Source organism: Ovis canadensis, chromosome 7 (genome assembly GCF_042477335.2).
Source record: "Ovis canadensis isolate MfBH-ARS-UI-01 breed Bighorn chromosome 7, ARS-UI_OviCan_v2, whole genome shotgun sequence".
Taxonomy (NCBI): Eukaryota; Metazoa; Chordata; class Mammalia; order Artiodactyla; family Bovidae; genus Ovis; species Ovis canadensis.
In genome coordinates this window covers 94,856,070-94,877,147 of record NC_091251.1, presented here as the reverse complement: position 1 = coordinate 94,877,147, position 21,078 = coordinate 94,856,070, and the positions used below count along the sequence as shown (strand labels likewise).

Sequence of the window (21,078 nt, the reverse complement as noted above, 5' to 3'; positions counted from 1 at the left end):
CAGAGCGCAGGCTCAGTGGTCGTGGTGCATAGGCTCCGCCCCTCCGCAGCATGTGGGATCCTCCCGGAACAGGAATTGAACCTGTATCTCCTGCGTTGGCAGACGAATTCTTCACCACTAAGCTATCACGGAAACAGCGCCCCCCCTCCCTTTTTTTCTTTTGCTTTATGCCTTGCACTATACCAGCTGCCTTGTTTTGTTTTGTTTTGTTTTTTTAAATAAAAGCTGAATAACAAAAATAACATTGTTTTCCTTAAATTTTTAAACATTTTAATTTTTTTGCCTGTGTCACACAGCATATGGAATCTTAGTTCCCTGACAAGGGATCGAATCTGTGCCCTCTCCAGTGAAAGTACAGAGGTTTAACCACTGGCCCACCAGGAAAGTCCCAACATTTTCTTAAAAATAAGTGCAGACTTAATGTATCTTTGTTACTCAGCTCAATCAACAGCAGCTATATTTTACAAACGAAGAAACTGAACTCAGAGAGCTTAGGTTATGTAACCAAGGAGGTTCCAGCTAGTAGGCTGCAAAATTGGGATTCTGAATCCAGAGTTGTTTCTGGATCCAGAACTTTGGCTACTTCTCTTTGATGACTGTACCTTTAAATTGAGCTAAAGCCATATTTCCAGTGTTTAATTGGGATGATTTTGTTGTTAAAATATTAAAGGAAATTATGCTGTATGACTCAGGGAATTCAAACCGGGGCATGGTCACAACCTAAAGGGGTGGGATGGGGAGGGTGGTGGGAGGAAATGTTCAAGTGGGAGGGGACATAGGTAAACCTATGGCTGATTCATGTTGATGTTTGGTAGAAATTAACACAATCCTTCAATTAAAAAAATGCATTTTAAAAGCAACATAATCCTTTGTCAGCACAGAATCTAGTTTCTAAAGAATAAGATAATTTAGGTTTAAAAAAAATATTAAAGGAAATTAAACCCAAAAATCCTTCCAAGTTTTATCTCCAAAAAGATTATTGAATCTGTTCATACTGCTGCTCCCTAAATTTCTGGATAAATGTTGGAGAAACTACGGGAAGGCTGATAGCCTCACACGTTGGCAGTTGTCTGCAACTTCACCAGCAGGCTGATAGCCTCACACGTTGGCAGTTGTCTGCAACTTCACCAGCATAAGACCAGCGCTTCCAGAGCAGCTATTTATTTTAAATGCTCATTAGAAGGTGACTGGTGAAATCCATCCATAGGATGGAAGACTGTGTAGCTGTTAAAAAGAAGAAGGAGATGTCTTCTCACAGTGTGTCAAGTGTACAAGGACACACGCTTACTGCATGTTATTAAGTGATGAAAGCAAGTTGCACGTATGTGTTGGGAATTATGTAGGAAAGAAATCTGAAAGGGTAATCACCGGACTGTAGTTCCCTTTGAAGAGTAGGAGGAAGTAGAGGACCTACGTTTCTTTCCTTTTATGCTTTGACATGTTTGGATTTTTTACAATGAGCACATTAAAAAACAGACACTTCTAGTTAAGAATCCATCTTGTAATGCAGGGGACTCCAGTTCGATCTCTGGTTGGACTACTGAAACCCCCACATGCTGTGGAGCAACTGAGCCCTCGTGATGCAGCTCGAGAGCCCGTGAGCCACAGTGGAGATCCCTCGTGACGCAGCTTAGACCTGCTGCAGCCGTTAAACACATAAATATTAAAAGTTAAATAAATGACTGATTCTTTTTTTTTTTTTTTTAAAAGGTACTTCCTTGAAGTGTAACACACATACCAAAAAGTGCACGTTGTATCAAAAGTGTATACCTGAGCCCTTTCACAAGCTGAGGGTACCTGTGACTTCAATACCAAGCCATGATCCACCAGCCCCCACTTCACAGAAAGCCCTGCTCGTGCTTCCTTCTAGGCAGTTCCTTCCATCCTGACTTCCAACAGCATAGAGCAGTTCTGCCTGTTTATGTACTTTATATTTACAGAGTCACACCACATATTCCTTTCATAATGAAAGACAGGAGACTTTTTTTGTTAAAGAAAGGCCCCTGTTCACACACTGTTTCCACTTGTCCAGATCACCCCTCCGAGGTGCCGGAGAAGCTCATCCAGGACCGGTTCCGGAAGCTGGGCCGCTTCCCGGAAGCCTTCAGTTCCATTCACTACAAGGGGACGAGGACCTACAACCCTCCCACTGACTTTTCTGGGCTTCGGCGTGCTCTGGAGCAGCAACTGGAGAACAACACCACCCGTTCTCCCCGGCACCCGGGCGTCATCTTCAAAGCCCTGAAGGTCAGTTGGTTTCTGGCCTGAGTGCTTCTCACTGGGGCACCAGTGGGTGGTGAGGACACTCAGTTCTCCAGCTTCTGTCAGTGCTGGTGACTAGAAACCTGGGCCGGAAAGAGAGGGTCTGTGAAAGGAAGGGCATGAGTGGAGTGTGTTACCTGTTGAATGGCATCCTCTTGCCAGGAACATGAATCTCGGATGATAATTAAAAGGCCCTCATCTTGGAGAAAAACCTTGTTTGACCATTCTTTATAATAAAGATATCAACTCAGTTCCTGTCAAGACTGCTTCCGTTTCCAGGTTTGCTTTGTATACACCTCTGTGTTACCATGCCTGCAGGCGGAGGGCAGAGGAGCAGGAAGGAAGAAGGAAGGAAGAGGGTCTTTGGAGCAGTGCTGGGAGTGTGGGATTTGGAGAAAGGACAGTGTTGACATGAAGACTTGAGCTAGGGATTTGAGGATGCCCTGAGGGTTAGGGCATAGAGCCCGAGACCGGAAGAGATAGGAAAAGCGGTTTGCATAAAGCTAGGCCGGCCCTGGTTGACCCAGGAACAGACTTTGGACATACGCTGATTTGCTTCATCCATGGAGTTTAAAAGGTTTGCAGTGGGACACAATGTGAGCAATTTCTGCATCTGGGTAAACTGTATATGGAAGTTCATTATACTATTCTTGCAACTTTTCTACAGGTTTGAAATTACATCAAAATGAACAGTTAAAAAAAAACGAGGAGGGAATGAAAAGTTACTACTCAGACAAGTTTATGGTTTTTGCATAGTGGTTACTAAAGGCTATGTTTAGTAACCTCACAAAATTCACATCTTGAAATACTTTAATGCCCAGTTAGTATACATGTACTAGTAATATACATGTCCAGGGGTTTGGGAGGTGATTGGGTCATCAGAATGGAACCCTCTTGAGTGACTTTAGCACCCTTACAGATGGAGCCCCAGAAAGCTCCCTAGCCCCCTCCACCAAGTGAGGACACTCTGAGAAGTCACCATCTATCAACCAGAAGGCAGACCCTCGCTTGGAGGCTGCCATGCAGCACACTCATCTTGGATTTCCAGCCTACAGGACTGTGGGGAATAAATTTCTGTCGTTTATAAGCTTCCTAGTCTGTGGCATCTCATAATATCCTGATTGGACTAGAAAAATGTGGGACTCTGGAGGCAGACAGACTTGTGTTGGGATCCCAGTTCTGCCATTTACCTGTTGCTTGGTCTTAGGAAATTAGTTTGTTCGTTCATCCATTCAACAAATAAATGAGTGGATCTCTGTGTTAGAGATTGAGGTGCTGGAAATAACCGTGGAGAATAAGATAGACAATGATCTTTGCCCTTATAGTATCCTTCTTCAGGGGCTCCCCAGGTGATTCCACGGTAAAGAATCTGGCTGCCAGTGCAGAAGATAACGAGTTCAGTCTCTGGGTTGGGAAGATCCCCTGGAGGAGGAAACAACAACCCATTCCGGTAGTCTTGCCTGGAAAATCCCACAGAGAGAGGAGTCTGGTAGGCTAGAGTCCATGGGGTCACAAAGAGTCGGACGTGACTGGCCACACATGTCCTTGTGATGGCTTAGAGGTAGTCAGGTGGAAGATTACACCCAAATATTGTGAGCATTCTTAAATGGAGGCTGAATCTGTACTGTTATACAAAGGCTGTAAAATCTGATCCTTAAGACTATTGACAACTAGGCCAGTGGCTGCATTATAGAGTTCCTTAGGTTTTCGCAAAGTTGACCTAGCTTAGTGTTTACAGAAGCCCTTCAGGGACACCAGGTGCCATGAGCAGTAAGCCGTGCTCAGTGGTTCGCTCAGGGGTTCTACCTCGCATCTTGGATGTCCTCCTCCAGGCCGGTTTGTCAGGGCCTTTTCTGCTGTTCCTGTTGTTAGTTACTTTTGAGAAAAAGAGTTACACTGTGTTTTTATGAGGTGATATGATTGATGAAACTTTCTGTGATTAAAACGAGCCTGGTCAGCTGGAATTTTGAGGACTCTTGGTAACTGTTGGCCTCAAGAGTTTACCTGGATCTTGTATTTCCTGTTCTCTGAGGCAGGGTCTGTGCTGTACTGAGGTGTGGGCCCACGGCTCTGTCCATGGGATGGAGTTACCTGTTTAAGCTTGTGTTTTGGGCTCTCCTCAGGGAGCTCTGGGGTCTTGCAGCTTAGTCAGATAGATCCTTGAAAAAATTGTTTTGTCTTTTTCTGGTTGTTTTTAACCTTCTTTAAATTAGAAGTTGTTCATTCTCTGATAATCACACTTATAGAAAGCTACCTTTAAGGTCTGCATTAGGCAAACTGACCTAGGAGAGGTTTATTGCTGTTCAAATACTCTTAACAGAAGTCTTCATAGTTCATAACAGTGCATAATATAATGGCCATTTATTTTTGTCCACTTATTTTTTGTTTTATGTTGTTGTATTTTTTTTTTAAGTGGCCTTGCATTCTTTTTGGAACAAAAGAGTGGAGATGGTCATAAATAGATAAATTATCAGTGCCAAAATAGCTTGTTTGGCTTTCTGTTTCTGCCATTTTTTTCTTTCTCCACTGGTATTTATTCTTTACCTTGTCCAGTTCCTTACTGATTCCCTGAGGAAACACTTTAAGAAGGCTTGGGATATATTCTAGTATGATTTATATGATTTTGTTTCCTCTGTGATTTTCTCTTTATTTTACATGAGATACACAGAGTATTGTTAGAAAAAAATGTATAAACCTTTTGGGAAAATTGAGAGGCACTGTGTGCACTGTGAGGCAAGACTGTGATGGCCAAATAAAGAAATCTCAACCCTCTAGTAAGACCACCACCATGCAAAGGCGAGCACTGACAGGTTGGGCAATAAAATATCAAAAAGGATATGAAGCCCTGTAAACTCTTACAAACTTCTGGTTGAGGTAAAATTAGTACAGCCAGTTTGAAATGCAGTAGTATAAAGAAATGCTTAATGTATATTCCAACCATGTCATTTCTAGAAATTGGCCTTAAAGCAACTCTTCCACAGGAACACAGAGACCTATATGAGGATGTTAATGGCAACATCCTGGTAATAGCAAAGAAAAAGGCAAACTAAGTGTGCGAAAAATAGATAAATGGGGCATTATGTGATTCTTTGCTACTTATTTTAAAAAGAGAATTGGGGTTGTGATGTATCTATGTGCACTTATATGCTTTGCTTTTTTTTAATGGAGTGTTGAAGCCTAGCGTTTTTTCCATGCTATTAAATATCCTATAAAACCATGTGTTTTCTTTTTTTAAATAGCTGCATGCTTTTTCATTTATATGGATGGGTCATTTTTTATATGTAGTAGTTCTGCCCTTACTTTAATAGTACTTGCCATTTTTCCTTGTGTTTTCTGAGTACCTAAAGATATTGCCCACATTCTGCCTGCTTCCTCGGGTAAATTGCAGCTCCCAGTGCTGCTGGCCACCCTTTCTGTGGAGTATTTACTGATGTCATGTTCTGTGCTCTGCACTGACGTGTATTCATTCATTTTATCCTCATACCAACTCTGAGGTTGAGAAACACCGGCACAGAGAAGTACGCTAATTTGCCCGAGATGACTTGTCTAGTGAGTGGTGGAGAATTTGCTGTTTTAATATTCACTTATTTATTTGTCTGGGCCAGGTCTTAGTTTGCAGCCTGGCACTCGGGATCTTCGGTCTTTGTTGTGGCACGTGGGATCTTTTTTAGTTGCAGCATGTGGGATCTAGTTCCCGACGAGGGATTGAACCCAGGCCCCCTGCATGGGGAGCGCAGAGTCTCAGTGGACCACCAGGGAAGTTCCAGTGCTGGGGAGTTCGAACCTGGTAGTCTGCCTCCCAAGTCTGTGCGTTTAAATCCTAGGGTGTATTCCTTCTCAATAGTTACTCGACTTTTAAGAAGGTCAGAAGATGGGTCGTCTTTAAAGGTTCTTGATACATACTGGCAGTTGCCTTTAGAAAGGACATTCTTATAAGTTGTATATGAGTGTTTGGTTACTTTAAAAAGTTATTTTTTTAGTTGCAAAAGCAATATGTGTTTGTAATAAACAATTGAAATAGTACAGATTCAAATAGTACAATTCCAATAGTAAGGTATGATTTAAGTCCCTTTCACTCCTGTCCCCCTGACTGTATGATAACTGTTATAATACTTTCTGACATACGCTTCCAGAAATTTTTGGTGCTTCTTCAGTGCATACAGAAATATATGTATGTAATGTTTGTATACATTTTCTCCCTAAATAAGTCAGATCATAGAGAAGTTAAATATTTTTTCCTTCCTCATATTCTTTTCATGTTCATTATTGAACAGGAAATGTGATGAATGAGCAAGATTGAGGCGTTGTAGAGTGTGTCGCACACGTGTGTGCGTATAAGACCTTCAGTCACTTTCTGCTCTAGCAACTTGCCCGTTTGTTTCCCATTCATTCTGCTGATCTGGTTGCTCTTCCTGCCATTTAGCCTCGCTGTGGTCCAAGCCCCAGTTCTTTTCCTCCAGGGGAATTTTTCTCACTTTTTAACCTCTCACTTGTTTGCTCAGTTTCCACAGTAGCAACAGCTCAGATACCTACCAGCAGAGCACAGTCTCACTGATGAAGTAAGTCTGTTTAAAGAAAAGAGATGCTCAGGTCCCTATTGACCAAGGAAATTGAATATTGAATTAACTGTTGTTGCCTGTATTTACAGTTATGAATAATGGAGAGAACCATTTTAAGGTTGGATTCTTACAGGTTTTATGTAATACCTCCTTTAGCCTCCAATCTCTAAATGTAGGAACTCTGACTCTCTAATTCTATCACATCAGGAAGCACCTGTTAAGTATTTACGAAGTTATTATATGTTTGGGGGGGAGGTGGCATCGTGGGTTACATAAGAGTCTCCATTTTGAATTAGAAAATTCACTGCTAGCCTTTGATGACTGGAGTGAAACTTACACGTTAGATAGTAAGAGCTGTACTGTTGTCAAGGCAGCTAAATTTCAAGATCATCTAGTCTCCAGGCAGCCTTTTCCAGACTGACCTCAAATGCTTTCCCAAGCTTTCTCAGGAAAGGTCCTTCCCTGCCTCTTATGGCTTTGGGGCCTCAGGAGGGAGAGAGCCCAAGAAACCCTGGAATTATGTGAGACTTGGAATTCTTGAAAGAGATGAAGTATATGGATTAGGTGGTAATGTCCACACCGGAAAGAAACAGGCAGGTTATAGAGGAAGGAAGGGTGTCTCCTTACCCTTGTATCTAAAACACATGAGCATCAAGTTTTTTTTAACAGTTACTGTTATGTTTCTATACTTTTCTTTTGGCTGCATCCTCCAGCATGTGGAATCTTAGTTCCCTGACTAGGGGTCAGACCTGTGCCCCCTGAAAGGGGTGTGTGGAATCTTAGCCGTTGGACTGCCAGGGAAGTCCTGTTCCCATTCTCTGGATTCATGTAAGTCTTCCTGATACTTGTCAAGGTCTGATTCATCACTGACTGCCGGCTCTTCAGTGAGTTGTGAGAAAAATAAGATGCTTGTGTTACCAGCATTTGAGAGGATGGGTGGCCAGCATCTGAAGAGGTAAGGCTGGTTGGTCTTGGAGTTCTCTTTCTGATGTCATAAGAAGTTACTGTTGCCTTGGCAAACAAAAGCCAACAGTTGTCTAGTGCCGATGACAGTGGAGGTTCTCTGGGGATTTGTTGCATGACGATCAGGCTGCAGATTGCTTCATGCTAAGCCTTGAGATACTTAGAAATGTCCTCATTTTTCTGAAGATCTTCCAGAGAAGTGAATCAGGCCACTTGAACAGAAAAAACCTTTTGCTGTCACTATTATTGGGCTGCAATTTTACATTTACTGGGGAGTGGCATGCCTTCTGAATTCAACCCAGCTGTTGGATTCACGCTAAATTTGATATTTTTCCTAAGGAAAAGTATTACTTAGGTTATCCTTTCAGTTACCTTTTTAAAAGAGAAACCGATGGCTAAAAATGCTCTTCTTTGGGTTTCATTATACATCTTTAGTAGCTTCTGCATTCCTTATTTAGCTCTCTTTTTCTTCTTTCTTATTTTAACACTGCATTTGGTACTTAAGCATCTTTCTGCAGCTAAATATTCACCCACAAATGGAACCAGGCATGAAGACTAGGGAGCTGTCATGGAAAGGAGAGAAGCTCTTATATTCCTTCTGTTGGCTGGATCAGTTGGTGAGCGTATCTGAAGGAGAAAATTAGAGAATTCTCAGCGTAAAAAATAAAAATATTAATCGTGGTAGCTCACGGTTTCTGAGCTCTCAATCTATGCCAAGTGCTCAATGGAGTAACTTCATTTGATCTTCACAGTGTAATCCATGGAGACCCCTGCTGAGGAAGGTGGTACTAGCCACCCCCATCTTACAGATAAGGAAATTGAGGCACTTGAAGAGCTACCAACTACAGGATGAAATTTTTTGTGAGGGGTCCTCACATTTATGCAAATTTTCCATTTGGTTTCATGCTATACCCAAGTTTATTTTTTATGTAAAAATAACTTCCTGGGACTTCCCTGGTGGTCCAGTGGTTAAGATTCTGTGCTTTAACTGCAAGGGGCATGGGTTCAATTCCTGGTCGGGGAACTAAAATCCTGTATACCACATGGTGTGGCCAAAAAATAAAGCAAAAACTTCCTCCCCAAATCTTTCAGTAAATTGACAAATTAGGAAGATGATGCTCTATTTGCCAACCAGCTAGCCCCAGAGGGTTAGGCACACAGCTGTTTGAGAAACACAGCTGTTTGAGAAATACAGAAAGAGTTATCAGTGATTTGGCCAATCAGTGAATAGTTAGCCGTAAATTAGAGAGGCCTGTGGGTGTGGGATAAGACCTAGTGCAGAGGCAGGGCCAAGGTGAGGAGGAGAGGATGGGTAGGTTGGTGTGTGCATGGGGCTTGGTGCTGGGGCACTTCATTGCAGAGGTCCTAGTTGAGTACTTGTTAAGACGTGTGCTGGACTAAGAGGAAGATCCAGAGGTAGTACGTTCCTTTCTCGGTATTTGTGATCTAGTCTGGGAGATCAGATACATATGTCAGGCTTATAGCTTTGCCTCATCACTCACTACCTGGTTCAGATGTTAAGGACAGGAGGTGCTCAGAGAAGGCAGAGTGTGATCTTCCTAGAGTGGTTGGGAAGGCTTCATGGAAAAGGTGAGACCAAGGATAGGTCCTACTCAGAAGTAGGAGAGAGGAGGATGGTGTAGGCTTGACTCTGTTGGGTTTGCGTCTTGTTAATTCTCTTTAATATTCACATGTATATTCCTTTATAGTCTGTCTCCAAATCTTACTTTTTTTCCCTTAGTTACTTTTTACAAAATTATTACCAAGAGAAAAGGATGTATACGTATTAACCTTAGATTTTATTTTTTGGTCCAAGTCAGGGATTGCCACTCGGTCAGCCGTCACTGGCAGGTGGTATTTTATGCGCATGTTCATTATCTTTCCAGGAGCTGAATTTGAATGCACATGGGTGAGTCCCACACCCTTAGTCTGCCACACTCTTTGCCACTACTCTTGTCTTGAACACCTGACCTGACTCAACACTGAGAGCTTGTGCTTTTGAAAACACTTGGTTTACAACTCAGGGTATTAGGCTTCACTGGGAAAAAGGAAAAGGAGTTTTAATAAATAAGTGTCCTTAAGCGAAATTCCGTTTAGAACTCGAGAATCTTAGTTTAGAACCTAACCTGCCCCTTTTCCGAATCTCATCTTAAAATTTCTTTCACCTTTTTACTAAAGAAAGTAGCATCTTGTCCTTCTGTTTTAAAGCTACTTTTATATCTCTTCCCCTGAGTAGTGCCTGGCTGCCACAGAAAGAGTTGAGACTTAGGAACTGTGAATATTTAATAATTTTTAAAGCCTAGAAAGCCTATTTATATTTAATTCATATGACTTTTTCCACTGCATATGACTGAAGGCTTGGAGGGAAAAAAACCAATCAATCAGCCTGAAGAATACTTTCAATATAAAGTAGTGAACACAAAGAGGATTAAAAATGGAAGCTTCCTTTAAACATAAAAATTTCAGTCTGTTATTTCACATACCTTTATCTTTCTACTTGGCATTTATTTTGGCCGTTTGCTGTCTTTTGGGTTAGTTACTGTAGTTGATAAAAGGCTGCCAATACCTAGAATAATTCTCCTTGCTTTTTGGCTGATAACCCTTTTTTCTACATAGAGATAATTCTGTGGCCAGTAAACTCCAGTGAGTGTCTGTGGTTAGAACTGGTGGAGACGCCCAGAAAACTCGCAGCGCACTTCTGAGCTCTGTCTCCCTCTGACTTCAAGACAAGCCACCTTCTCGAGTGTCGCTTTCTTTCCCAGCTTCACAAAGATGAAATGGGCACTCGTCAGTACCTGGTGGTTTTGAATGACCGGTGGAGTGTGTGACGTGTTTATAACTTCCAAGGTCATTAGGAGAGAACAGTAACTTTGCTTCCTTCTGAGCTCTTGGGAAATGGGCTGGTTCTTTCTGAGGTTTCCTGTGGTGAGGATTGGTGTAAGTCAGGCCAAGAAGGTGGAGGGGAAGGAGCAGAAGTCACTGGCTTCCCACTTCTAGCCGCAGAACTGGTAAGAAATAAGCCAGCAGTGAGGGCATGTTAGAAAGGCAGGCAGTGGAATGCCCAGAGCTCCGAGCTCTCTGCTGAGCCCCTTCGCATGTCACCTTCCCTCCACGCAGGCTCTGAGTGACCGCTTCAGTGGTGAGATCCCCGATGACCAGATGGCACACAGCTCCTTTTTTCCAGACGAATATTTCACCTGCTCCTCCCTGTGTCTCAGCTGCGGGTAAGTCCCCACCGTGGGAAAAGAGCCTCAGAGCAGTGCTTCACAGACTTCCCTGTGCCTGCAGATCACTTGGGGTCTGCTTAAGTTAGACTGTGACTAAAGGATGGAGTGGGGCCTGAGATAGGGTATTCCAACAAGTTCCCCGGTGAGCCTGATGGTCCAAGGACCACACTTTGAGGTTGTGGGGGATTCTAGGACACACGGTTAGGAAGAATTCCCTGAAGATTCCAACCCTGTTTAGATGTGAAATTGACTGGTTTGAGTAACTATCACTGCAGAAAGCTTTCAGTTCAGTTCAGTCGCTCAGTCGTATCCGACTCTTTGCGACCCGATGGACTATAGCACGCCAGGCTTCCTTGTCCATCACCAACTCCTGGAGCTTGCTGAAACTCATATTCATCGAGTCGGTGATGCCATGCAACCATCTGTCATCCCCTTCTCCTCCTGCCTTCAGTCTTTCCAAGCATCAGGGTCTTTTTCAATGAGTCAGTTCTTCATATTAGGGAGCCAGAGTATTGGAGCTTAGCATCAGTCCTTCCAGTGAATATTCAAGACTGATTTGCTTTAGGATTGACTGGTTGGATCTCCTTGCAGTCCAAGGGACTCTCAAGAGTCTTCTCCAACACCACAGTTCAAAAGCATTTAGCACAGAAAAGCAAAAGCATGGAAAGCTTTAGGTTGCCTGTTTTTCTGTGTTTCTCTTACCAGAGCTTTCAATTCTAGTCATTCCATCCATTCACTGTGTGCACAGCACTGGGGTAGGTATCGGTCCTAGTGGATTCCTTTCATGATGAGGGCAGATGCCTAGAGCACCTTAGAATTATCCAGGGAGCTTTCTAAATGATTGAGGCCTAGGCTTTGCCTCCAGGGTTTCTCACTTACCAGATTTGGGGTGGTGCCTCAGCATTGGTGTATTTAAAATGCTCCTCAGGTGACTCTGATGTGTAGCTGAGTTGAGAACATTGAGTTAGGGCAGTATTCTCAAACTTTATGTATGCCTCGCCTCAGGATTTTGTTAAATGCAGATTCAGAATCAGCAGGTCTCGGTGAGATGCTGTGTTTCCAGCCGGCTCCTGGGTCATGCTGGTGGCCCTTTGTTACAGGGGAAAACAGCAGTGATTCTCAATTTTAGCATGCCTCAGGAAAACCTGAAGGACATGTTACAACAGGTAGTTGGGCCTTTCTCCCAGTTTCTGATTCAGTAGGTCTGATGTGGGGCCTGAGAATTTGCCCTTCTGCTAAGTTCCCGGGTGATACTGATGTTGCTGAATGGGGACCACACACTGAGGCTCACTGGATTAATTTGAACTGTTGATAGCTACTCACTCACGGGCCAGCGACTTGTTGGATGCAGCCTGGGGGTTTAAATGCAGTGTGTCGGGGTCAGATTGCAGACTGTGTCTTGCAGACACTGGCCCACCTCTCCACTGCTTTCGTCACTTCATCTTCCGGTCCTGTCCTCCACATTTGCCCATACGGGGAGACCTGAGCCTTTTCTGTTATGAATCGCCTTTTTGCATCGATACCTATAGGCCACCTTCTGGGGCCACCATGTTTGCTCTGAGTTTGTAACAAGGACTTGGTCCTTGGATTATACAGTCCGTGCTATGGAGGACTGAGGCTTGTCTTAGAGAGGAAAGAGGGATGTTCGTTGCCAGTGTGACTTCGTTTAGCGGGCCCCATGAGCCCAGCAAGAGAGGCTTAGGCTCTGTTGGATCATCATCACTTTCCCATTCTAACTGTGCCTCACCAGGGTTTCCAGAGCTTTCCCTTCTGTCACAGTGAAATTCTAAAGTCCTGGTCCCTGGTTTTGCATTGTCAGGAGAGCAGAGCTCGCTGTTCATTTGGAAGGTTTTCTTGTTGAGCTTAAGCCTCCTCTTAATGCGTTGTCAGAATTTGAGGGTCAGGTTTTGTTTTGCATCTTGGCGGCCTGTTCTGATTAAACTTATTTCATGCTGTTGGGATGTTTGAGTTCCCTGAAGGCTGTTCAGGTTTTATCTCTCATCAAGGTGCTGTCTTCTGGCTCCTCCATTCCTATTGAGGGACCTGGTGGTTTTCCAAGACGAGATACCCTTTTGGCCCTTTCTCCTCATGCAAGAGTAATAGGTACACTACCTGTGTAGCACTGTTGATTGCAAGTATGAGAGAGGCCCTTAAGTTTCCAAAACAAACTGCTGTCTCTGCTCCGTATTTGGGGCCCAATTAGTAACAGGGAGTCTAGTTTTGCCCCTGCATCTGGCTTAATGCTTGTGCGTAAGCGGCCCTGGCTCCTTTTAGCAGCTTCATGTCAGCTTTGGTGCCTCCCTCAGGGCTGGATGTAAGAACAGCATGAATCACGGGAAAGAAGGGGTACCTCATGAAGCCAAGAGCCGCTGCAGATATTCCCACCAGTATGATAACCGGGTTTTCACCTGCAAGGTGAGTCCGCCCAGCCTCTCCTCCAGCAGCTGGCTTGCTGGCTACACTCCCCTCTTGGGAAGACTGGCTCAGGACCACTCTTGACTGTATCCCAAAGTATTTGATATTCATTCAAATTGAGTCTCCAGCCATTAAAAACTCACATGTCCATTGCCAGGGGCCCCTGGGCTTTATTTTTTTTAAGCTTAAATCCCCCCCTTATTCTGTTGAACCTATATACCAGGTTCATCTACATTGAGTGTTTATTCTTAAGAGTGAAATTGCTCTTCAAAAACCCAGTTTGGATGGATTTCTCCTGTCTATGACAGGGATAGAATTTGTAGCTCAGTTTTGGGCCCCTGGAACGGGTACACATTCAGATCATAATCATTCAGGGCACTGACTTCTCTGGAGAAAGACTTTCCTCTGCTCTGCTAAAACCCAGGGTCTGTAAACCCTCAGCAGGTCTGGTTTGCAGGCAGTGGGGCTGGACAGGGGTGTGGAGAGGCCAGGGGGTCTGGCGGACAGAGCGGAAGCTGGCACAGTGCTCCATGTTTCAGGCCTGCTACGAGAGAGGCAATGAAGTCAGCGTGGTGCCCAAGACGGCTGCTTCCACTGACTCCCCCTGGATGGGTCTTGCAAAATATGCCTGGTCTGGGTGAGTTTCAGTGGCTGGCACTTGGGTTTGTTTGTCTCTCCAGGCCTCTGATGTGGGGTTCTAGTATCTGTCTGCCTTCCTTGTAGGTATGTGATCGAATGTCCCAACTGCGGCGTGGTCTATCGTAGCCGGCAGTACTGGTTTGGGAACCAAGATCCTGTGGATACGGTGGTGCGGACAGAGATTGTGCACGTGTGGCCTGGAGTAAGAGCTGTTTTATTTTCCTGTTTTCTCTTCAGGTTGTCCAGTTATTCCTGTGTATGGGAAAGTGGAACTTGTTTACAATGATGGTTAATCATGAATTGCAATATAATGGTGGTTTAGGAAGCTATGATCTGGAGTGCCTTTTTTGTTCTAGACACTTCATTTTTTTCCCGTTTCTTGTATAAATATTAGAAACACGACTTAAACTAAAAATTGATATATAGTTAAACCGCCTTAGCAAATTGATATATAGTTAAACCGCCTTAGCAAATAAAACTGTATGTTCTCCTCACTCATTTTCCGTATGTATGTTTATATAGATACAATTATAATATATGTGCCACTTAACTGTTTTTTTCTTGTACAACAGTTTTGCTTTGTTTCCATATTGCTTTCAGTTTTCATCATTTTCATTTGTAATCACTGTGTAATAATCTGTCTAATGTTATAGTTTGAATTCCCCATTTTCTTCATTTTGAACATTCATGCTGTTTATGATTTTTTTATTATCAAAGAAAATGCTGTCGTGACCATCTTCATGTAAGAAAGCCTTTTCTTTGTTTTGGAGTATATTCTTCTTGAAGTATATTCTAAGAAATATAATTACTATGGACCTTTACTGTTTTTAAATTGGATTTTTAAATTCAAGATGTTGGAAAAACAAATCTATTTATGAGGCAGTGATACAGTGCTTTCATTCTGGATTAAACCACGATTCACACTTGGAATTACCCATCAATCACAGCACATCCAAAGCCTTTTCCCTTCATGGAAGAAAGATAAGCGATTTTCTACGTGTTGTTTGCTTCAGTCGTGTCAGACTCTTTTCAACCCCATGGATTGTAGCCCACCAGGCTCCTCTGTCCATTGAATTCTCCAGGCAAGAGCAGTGGAGTGGGTAGTCATTGCCTTCTCCAGGGCATCTTCCTAACCTAGGGATTAAACCTGGGTCTCTTGCATCATAGGCAAATTCTTTACCATCTGAGCCACCAGGGAAGCTCTTTTCTATAAGGGGTGGTGTTCCCCTTTCTGGGTGATTCCTAAAGCAACAGATCCTAACCCAGCCTGGAGTGGGAGACCTCTTGGAGGAGGTGTCCTCTTGACAGGATTGTTTTATTTCCCGGGTTGTATATCTCACAAGCAGAATAAGTTCTGAATTGAATAGTTGTGCACAAAGTCCTGTGGTCATCTTGAAGAGTAGTATCGGCAATGACTCATAGCGTATGATGTTGCTTAGAAGCCAAAGGGATTCTGTCCTGACCCTGCTCTTCTCTGCCAGGGAATCTGTGGTTTGAGTTGGCTGTGTAACTCACCTGAGACCCCTCTCCCTCCTTCCCTTTACTCCTGTCACTCAGAACGTGATGGGAGCCTGCGTTTTCCTTTCAGACCGATGGATTTCTGAAGGACAACAACAACGCTGCCCAGCGCCTCCTGGACGGGATGAACTTCATGGCTCAGTCGGTGTCTGAGCTCAGCCTCGGGCCCACCAAGGCTGTGACGTCCTGGCTGACAGACCAGATCGCCCCTGCCTACTGGAGGCCCAACTCCCAGATCCTGGTATGGCGGCAGGATGCCCTGGGTCCCTGGCACAGCCCATGCTCCTTGTGTTGCTTCGCCCTGCCCTTAGCTTGTTTTGCAAGGAAGGCTTGGAGTCTCTCTCCCAGCCGGATGAGCTTCCAGAGTGTTGGAAAGTGTGTCTGCTGATTTCCCCTGTTATTTTCTGAGTGTTTCTGTTGTGTTAGATTTTAGTTTACTTTCCCACTAGAGCCAGTTGTTACTGGTCAAATGTCTGAGGTCATACCTATAGACTGTGGAGGAAAGGGAGCCTTTAGAGGTCATTTAGGGTCACCCCCAGCTTGATACACAAACCTCACGGCTCCCACATCAAGGGAGCCCTCAGATTTGGCCCAAATGCTTGTGACAGGAGACGTGTTCTCCTCAGCGTCCCAGAGGCTCATGAGAAGCTGTGAAAGACATGAATCCTCGTTGCTTTTATGGCTGAAATTACATAGTCCTTCCTGAGATCCCTGTGACTTGGCCAGGTGGGTGTGAGGTGCCTTTCCAGCACTTCTTGGAAGGAAGTGTTGATCACAGCTGTGCTTCAGTAGGGGCTTCCATGTGGCTGGAGGTCTTAGGTCCCCTCTGTTGGGACCATCAGGGCCCTGCCGTCCTCAGATGACCCTCAAGGCTCCCTGGGTTGACTTTCTCAGCTGAGCAGACACGAATGACGCCTGCCTCTCTGTTTGTTTTGGGCTTGGACCAGAGCTGCAACAAATGTGCTACGTCCTTTAAAGATAACGACACCAAGCATCACTGCCGGGCCTGTGGGGAGGGCTTCTGTGATAGCTGTTCATCCAAGACCCGGCCGGTGCCCGAGCGGGGCTGGGGCCCTGCACCCGTGCGGGTGTGTGACAACTGCTACGAAGCCAGGAATTCCCAGTTAGGTAACGTGGGGCCCAGGAGCCACAAGGTGGAGGGGGACCCTCTCCTTGGCACTGGGTGTTGGGAATGGGACTCTCACCTGCCCAACCCTGTTCCTCCCCGCCTCACTGTGAGAGCAGTCGCTCCCCTAGTCTTGCCCAGGCATCCTCTAAGCTCTTTGTTAACTGGGTCCTGGGGGTGCTGTTCCTTGGGTGGGGAAGGGTTAAAGCTGTCCTGTGTTTACCATAGGCTTAGACTGAGTCTTCTCCTGGAGGAGGTTCTAGGTCATGCTCCTGGCCCGCTGTAAAGGAAGGTTATAAAATAGCTCCAGAGGCCTGAGGTAAAGGAGTGGCAGACCTCACTGGCTGTGGTGTGGGTGCCCACAGCCCAGACCCTTGCCACCCTTGCAGAATGGCACAGGGTGCCCTGGGAGAAGCATCTAGAATTTTCCATTTGGGGAATGACTCGGAGGTGATGGCATTTCCTTCACCATTGTCTGCAGATGTCACTGAGGCACAGGGGGACGACGAAGGTGGGACGCTGATCGCTCGGAAGGTGGGCGAGGCCGTGCAGAACACTTTAGGAGCCGTGGTGACAGCCATTGACATACCACTAGGTGGGCCTGGCAGTGCCTCTCGGGTGCGGTGTACGTGGGTGAGGGCTCGCGGAGTGCCGTGCCTTGGGCCGTCGTTTTGTCAGCCTGCTGACCTGGATTGAGTTGGGCAGCAAGGACGCGACTAAGAATTTACTTTCCCTGCTTCATGCTGAATACCTTGGTGGTTTCATGTCTATTCCTGGAGACCGTCCTCTTAGGCCATCTATTGCTGCGTAATAAACCACCTGAAAGTGGAAAGGCTTAAAACAGTCACGTCTCAACAGGAAAGGCAAGTGTTCTTCTCTAAGTGGCATTGCCGGGAATTATTGCTGGATTTTCCAGTATGGCAGCTGGATGGATCTTGGGGGGCCAAGCCAACCTCACATGCCGGCTAGCCTGGCAGGGATGCCTCGAAGGCTGGGCTCAGGAGAGCTTCCCCCTCACCCCCATTCCCTGTATTCCCCGTGCCTCTGCACGTGTTTTCTCCAGTGCTAGTGACTCCTTACGTAGCGCCTCAAGGCTCTGAGACAGGCCTGGACCTGGAAACTAACTCTTCCACTAGAGTCTGCTGTAGTCACAGAACCTGTCTAGATTTGAGAGAGGGGGCAGGGCCTCAATCTGCCACACCAGCCAAGCTGTTATTCCTTTAAGATTTAAGAGAGCCACTCACCTGATGTGAGGGGATGGGCTTATAACCAGGAGGGGAAGAGGGAGATGAAGGGAAACCTGCCAGTGTGTGGAGGGCTTAGGCAGAGGTGACTGGGCCTGGGGCATTCCAGCCCTTCATAGGGGAGAGACCAAGGGCTCCTGGGTGGCTGTGATGACAATTGCTTGGATCAGATTTAATCACCGTGGCTCACAGAATGAGCTGATGACAAGCTTTTGACTTGAGAGTGTAGAAATAGATGGATTGATCCATCCTGGAGGCTCAGGTTGCATCCGCTCTCAGGTGACCAGCAGGGGCAGGGGCCGCCCTTGGCAGAACCTGCCAACTGTGCTTAACAGGCACTCACCTGCTGAGCACTCACTGGCTGTTGGGTCCCAGCTCATCAGATACTTTATTTCTTGTAATCTTGTAACTGCTTTTGAAGGTGAGTTGTTACAGATGAGTAAACCCAAGGCCCTGAGACTCTAAGGAACCTGTCAATCCCACAGCTAACTGACTCAGGCTCAGTGGAACTGGGATGAAGCCAAAGCCCGAACTTTACCATTGCCCCGGTGGTTCTTAATTCAGCTGTAGTTTAGGCTCACCTGGAGAACGTAATAGATAGGCACATATCAGTGCCAGACATCCTGACCTGCATGGTAGGGGGTGAGGGAGCCCTGGTGGAGGGGGTGATGTGTGCATGCTAAGACTGTGAGCCAGTGAAGTGTCTGCCGCTGGCGTCTCGCCCGGTGGGACTTGGGGTGCTGGGTCCCGCATGTGCCGCCCGTCATGGCCCCTTCTGTGACGCAGGTCTGGTGAAGGATGCGGCCAGGCCGGCCTACTGGGTCCCAGACCACGAGATCCTGCACTGCCACAGCTGCCGGAAGGAGTTCAGCGTCAAGCTCTCGAAGCACCACTGCCGGGCCTGCGGACAGGGCTTCTGCGACGAGTGTTCCCACGACCGCCGGGCTGTCCCCTCGCGAGGCTGGGACCATCCTGTCCGAGTCTGCTTTAACTGCAATAAAAAGCCCGGTGACCTTTAACCCCAGCTCCCTCTCCGAGTCCTTCACAATTCCTTAGGTTCTCAGGGTTAGAAATGAGGTCGCGTTGAGGTAGGCCCTCCTCCTGGTCACCTGTGGCGGTGTGTGTCCTCTCTCCTCGTCCCGGGGGCCCCTTTCCCACTGTGGGGTGGCGGGTGGGGGGCTACAGACAGCGAGCCGGGGCGAGCCGGGCGGCAGGCCCGAAGGTGTGAACCCCACCAGGGCAGGCGGCCCAAGCAGCTTAGAGCAAAGGGGAATGAACTCTAATCCAGTGCATTTTATTTCAGTTAAAAATAATAAGTACGTAAATATATATATATATATATACACACACACACATGCACACCCATATATACATACGAAAGGAACGTGGAGCACGTTCAGGCTGCCACTGGCCGTGGACACCCACGCGGTCCGTCCCCAGCAGGGATCTGGGGGCAGCGGGCAGCAGGTCTTCTCCCCACGAAACCGAGCCAGGTCCCAAGGCCACTGCACCGCTAGCCTCCCTCTGCCGCTTCTCTCCGAGCCTTCGAAGCCTTCGTGCCCCTCGGCTGCCAGGGTAGGAGCTTCCCAGGGACCTTCTGCTGGGGGTGGCCTGCGGGGGAGCTCCCTGGGCCCTCCAGAGTCAGATCCCAATCCCTGGCCTTGGCCTGTTTCAGAGACCACCCAGCTTCGCGTGCAGGTCACGGACGGGTGGAGGGTGTGGTAGGCTCCCCGGACCCAAGGAGTCCCCAAGCGCAGGTGGCGTGATGGCCCTCGAGCGGGGCTGGGCACGGAAGGAGACGGCCTTCCCCAGCAGTGTTCCCTGCTTGTCGATGCTTCCATTCGCTCCACCACTTGGCTTTCCCGCCCCACAGCGGAGCACCTGCTCCCATCCTCCCCTCCCAGCCCCCGCAAGCCCCCCATCTACTGAGTGTTGCACTAGGGTTCTTGCTTATTTTGAAGTGTCTTAATTCTTTATTCCCAGACACACGACCCCTTGAGCTGTTGGAGGGGTGGTCATGAGAAATCTTCCAGGGAAACAGAGCACAGAACGGACTGTTAGTGGTTTTTTCAAAGTATATACAAACATTTCAGCGGATCATTAGGAAAAAATTCTCCAGTCCTGGCGAGAGAAGTCACATGAACTTTTGTTTCTCAAGAGCTGGGACATCCATATCTGTCGTGACTGGAAAGAGACCGTTGTGCTGAAATACTGTCATCATGGTGGATTTTATCGTCAATGGCCAAAAATGAAGAGTTTGAAGTGACACAGTTCTTGACTGAACTGGGGGGTGGGCCAAGCTTCAGGGAGGTGCGTGGTGGTCACTCTTGGCGTGTCACTGTGATGTGAGCCCTGGAAATGTGTTGGTCCCTCTCAGACCTGCTTTCTTCCCGCCTCCTGTGGCCCAGTGACTGAGGCCTGCTCTAGTACTGTGTATGATTAAATTCGCCGTTATAAAGGAATCTTCCTGCGGAATATGGACTGTGGCCTCTTTCCTTTAAGTTCATCAGTATCATCTTGCTACCTCTTTCTAGTTGATGAAAAATGAAAGAAAGTGAAGTCGCTCAGTCGTGTCTGACTCTTTATGACCCCATGGACTGGAGCCTACCAGGTTCCACCATCCCTGGGATTTTCCAGACAAGAATACTGGAGTGGGTGGCCATTTCCTTCTCCAGGAGATCTTCCCAACCCAGGGATTGAACGTGGTCTCCCGCATTGTAGGCAGACGCTTTACTGCCTTAACCGCCAGGGATGTCCCCTAGTTGATGAAAGCTGGTAGCTTTTCAGAGCAAAAGCCAAGTGAGAGGTGAATTTTACTTGTAAATATCTTAGTTTATTCCCTGGGAATGCTCTCTCCCAGAAGAGATTAGGTGTTTCTAGTGACCTATGGAAACACTGGGAAGAGACTCTTCTCCTTTTCTATCTGCCCTTTGGTGTCGATCCTCTCCCCTGCCTTGCTCTGTCTGTTTAGCTCCTGTTGAACAACTGTTCTCCTGGCCTGTCATGTGGGGCCACCCCTGAGCATAGTGTCTGCTGGACTACACAGGAAAGATACAGAAAAGTCTTCCGAACTCACTTTCTTATACTAGTCAGACCAGGAGAGAAGAAGGTAACCCAGTATCAAA

At 46.4% G+C, this 21,078-nt stretch overlaps 1 protein-coding gene across 6 annotated transcripts in view; it reads left to right on the top strand.

Moving 5' to 3' along the window:
• The window catches only part of ZFYVE1 (zinc finger FYVE-type containing 1), a 45,048-nt gene extending 24,620 nt beyond the window's left edge, over positions 1-20,428 (top strand). The window contains exons 4-12 of one of the 6 annotated variants that reach the window (XR_011258343.1): positions 2,033-2,247; positions 10,902-11,008; positions 13,318-13,426; positions 13,966-14,063; positions 14,150-14,267; positions 15,654-15,824; positions 16,531-16,706; positions 17,191-17,304; positions 18,740-18,977. Coding sequence is in view for 5 of the 6 variants with exons in the window: in XM_069596946.1 (XP_069453047.1) it covers positions 2,033-2,247; positions 10,902-11,008; positions 13,318-13,426; positions 13,966-14,063; positions 14,150-14,267; positions 15,654-15,824; positions 16,531-16,711; positions 17,191-17,304; positions 18,740-18,972 (1,346 nt within the window). In the remaining variant the exon portion in view is untranslated. Of the gene's footprint in view, positions 1-2,032; positions 2,248-6,861; positions 7,777-10,416; positions 10,793-10,901; positions 11,009-13,317; positions 13,427-13,965; positions 14,064-14,149; positions 14,268-15,653; positions 15,825-16,530; positions 16,712-17,190; positions 17,305-18,739 lie in introns of those variants that run through there. The other 5 variants (XM_069596946.1, XM_069596949.1, XM_069596948.1 and 2 more) reach the window with 5 other exon arrangements.
• The last annotated feature ends 650 nt before the right edge of the window (positions 20,429-21,078 follow it).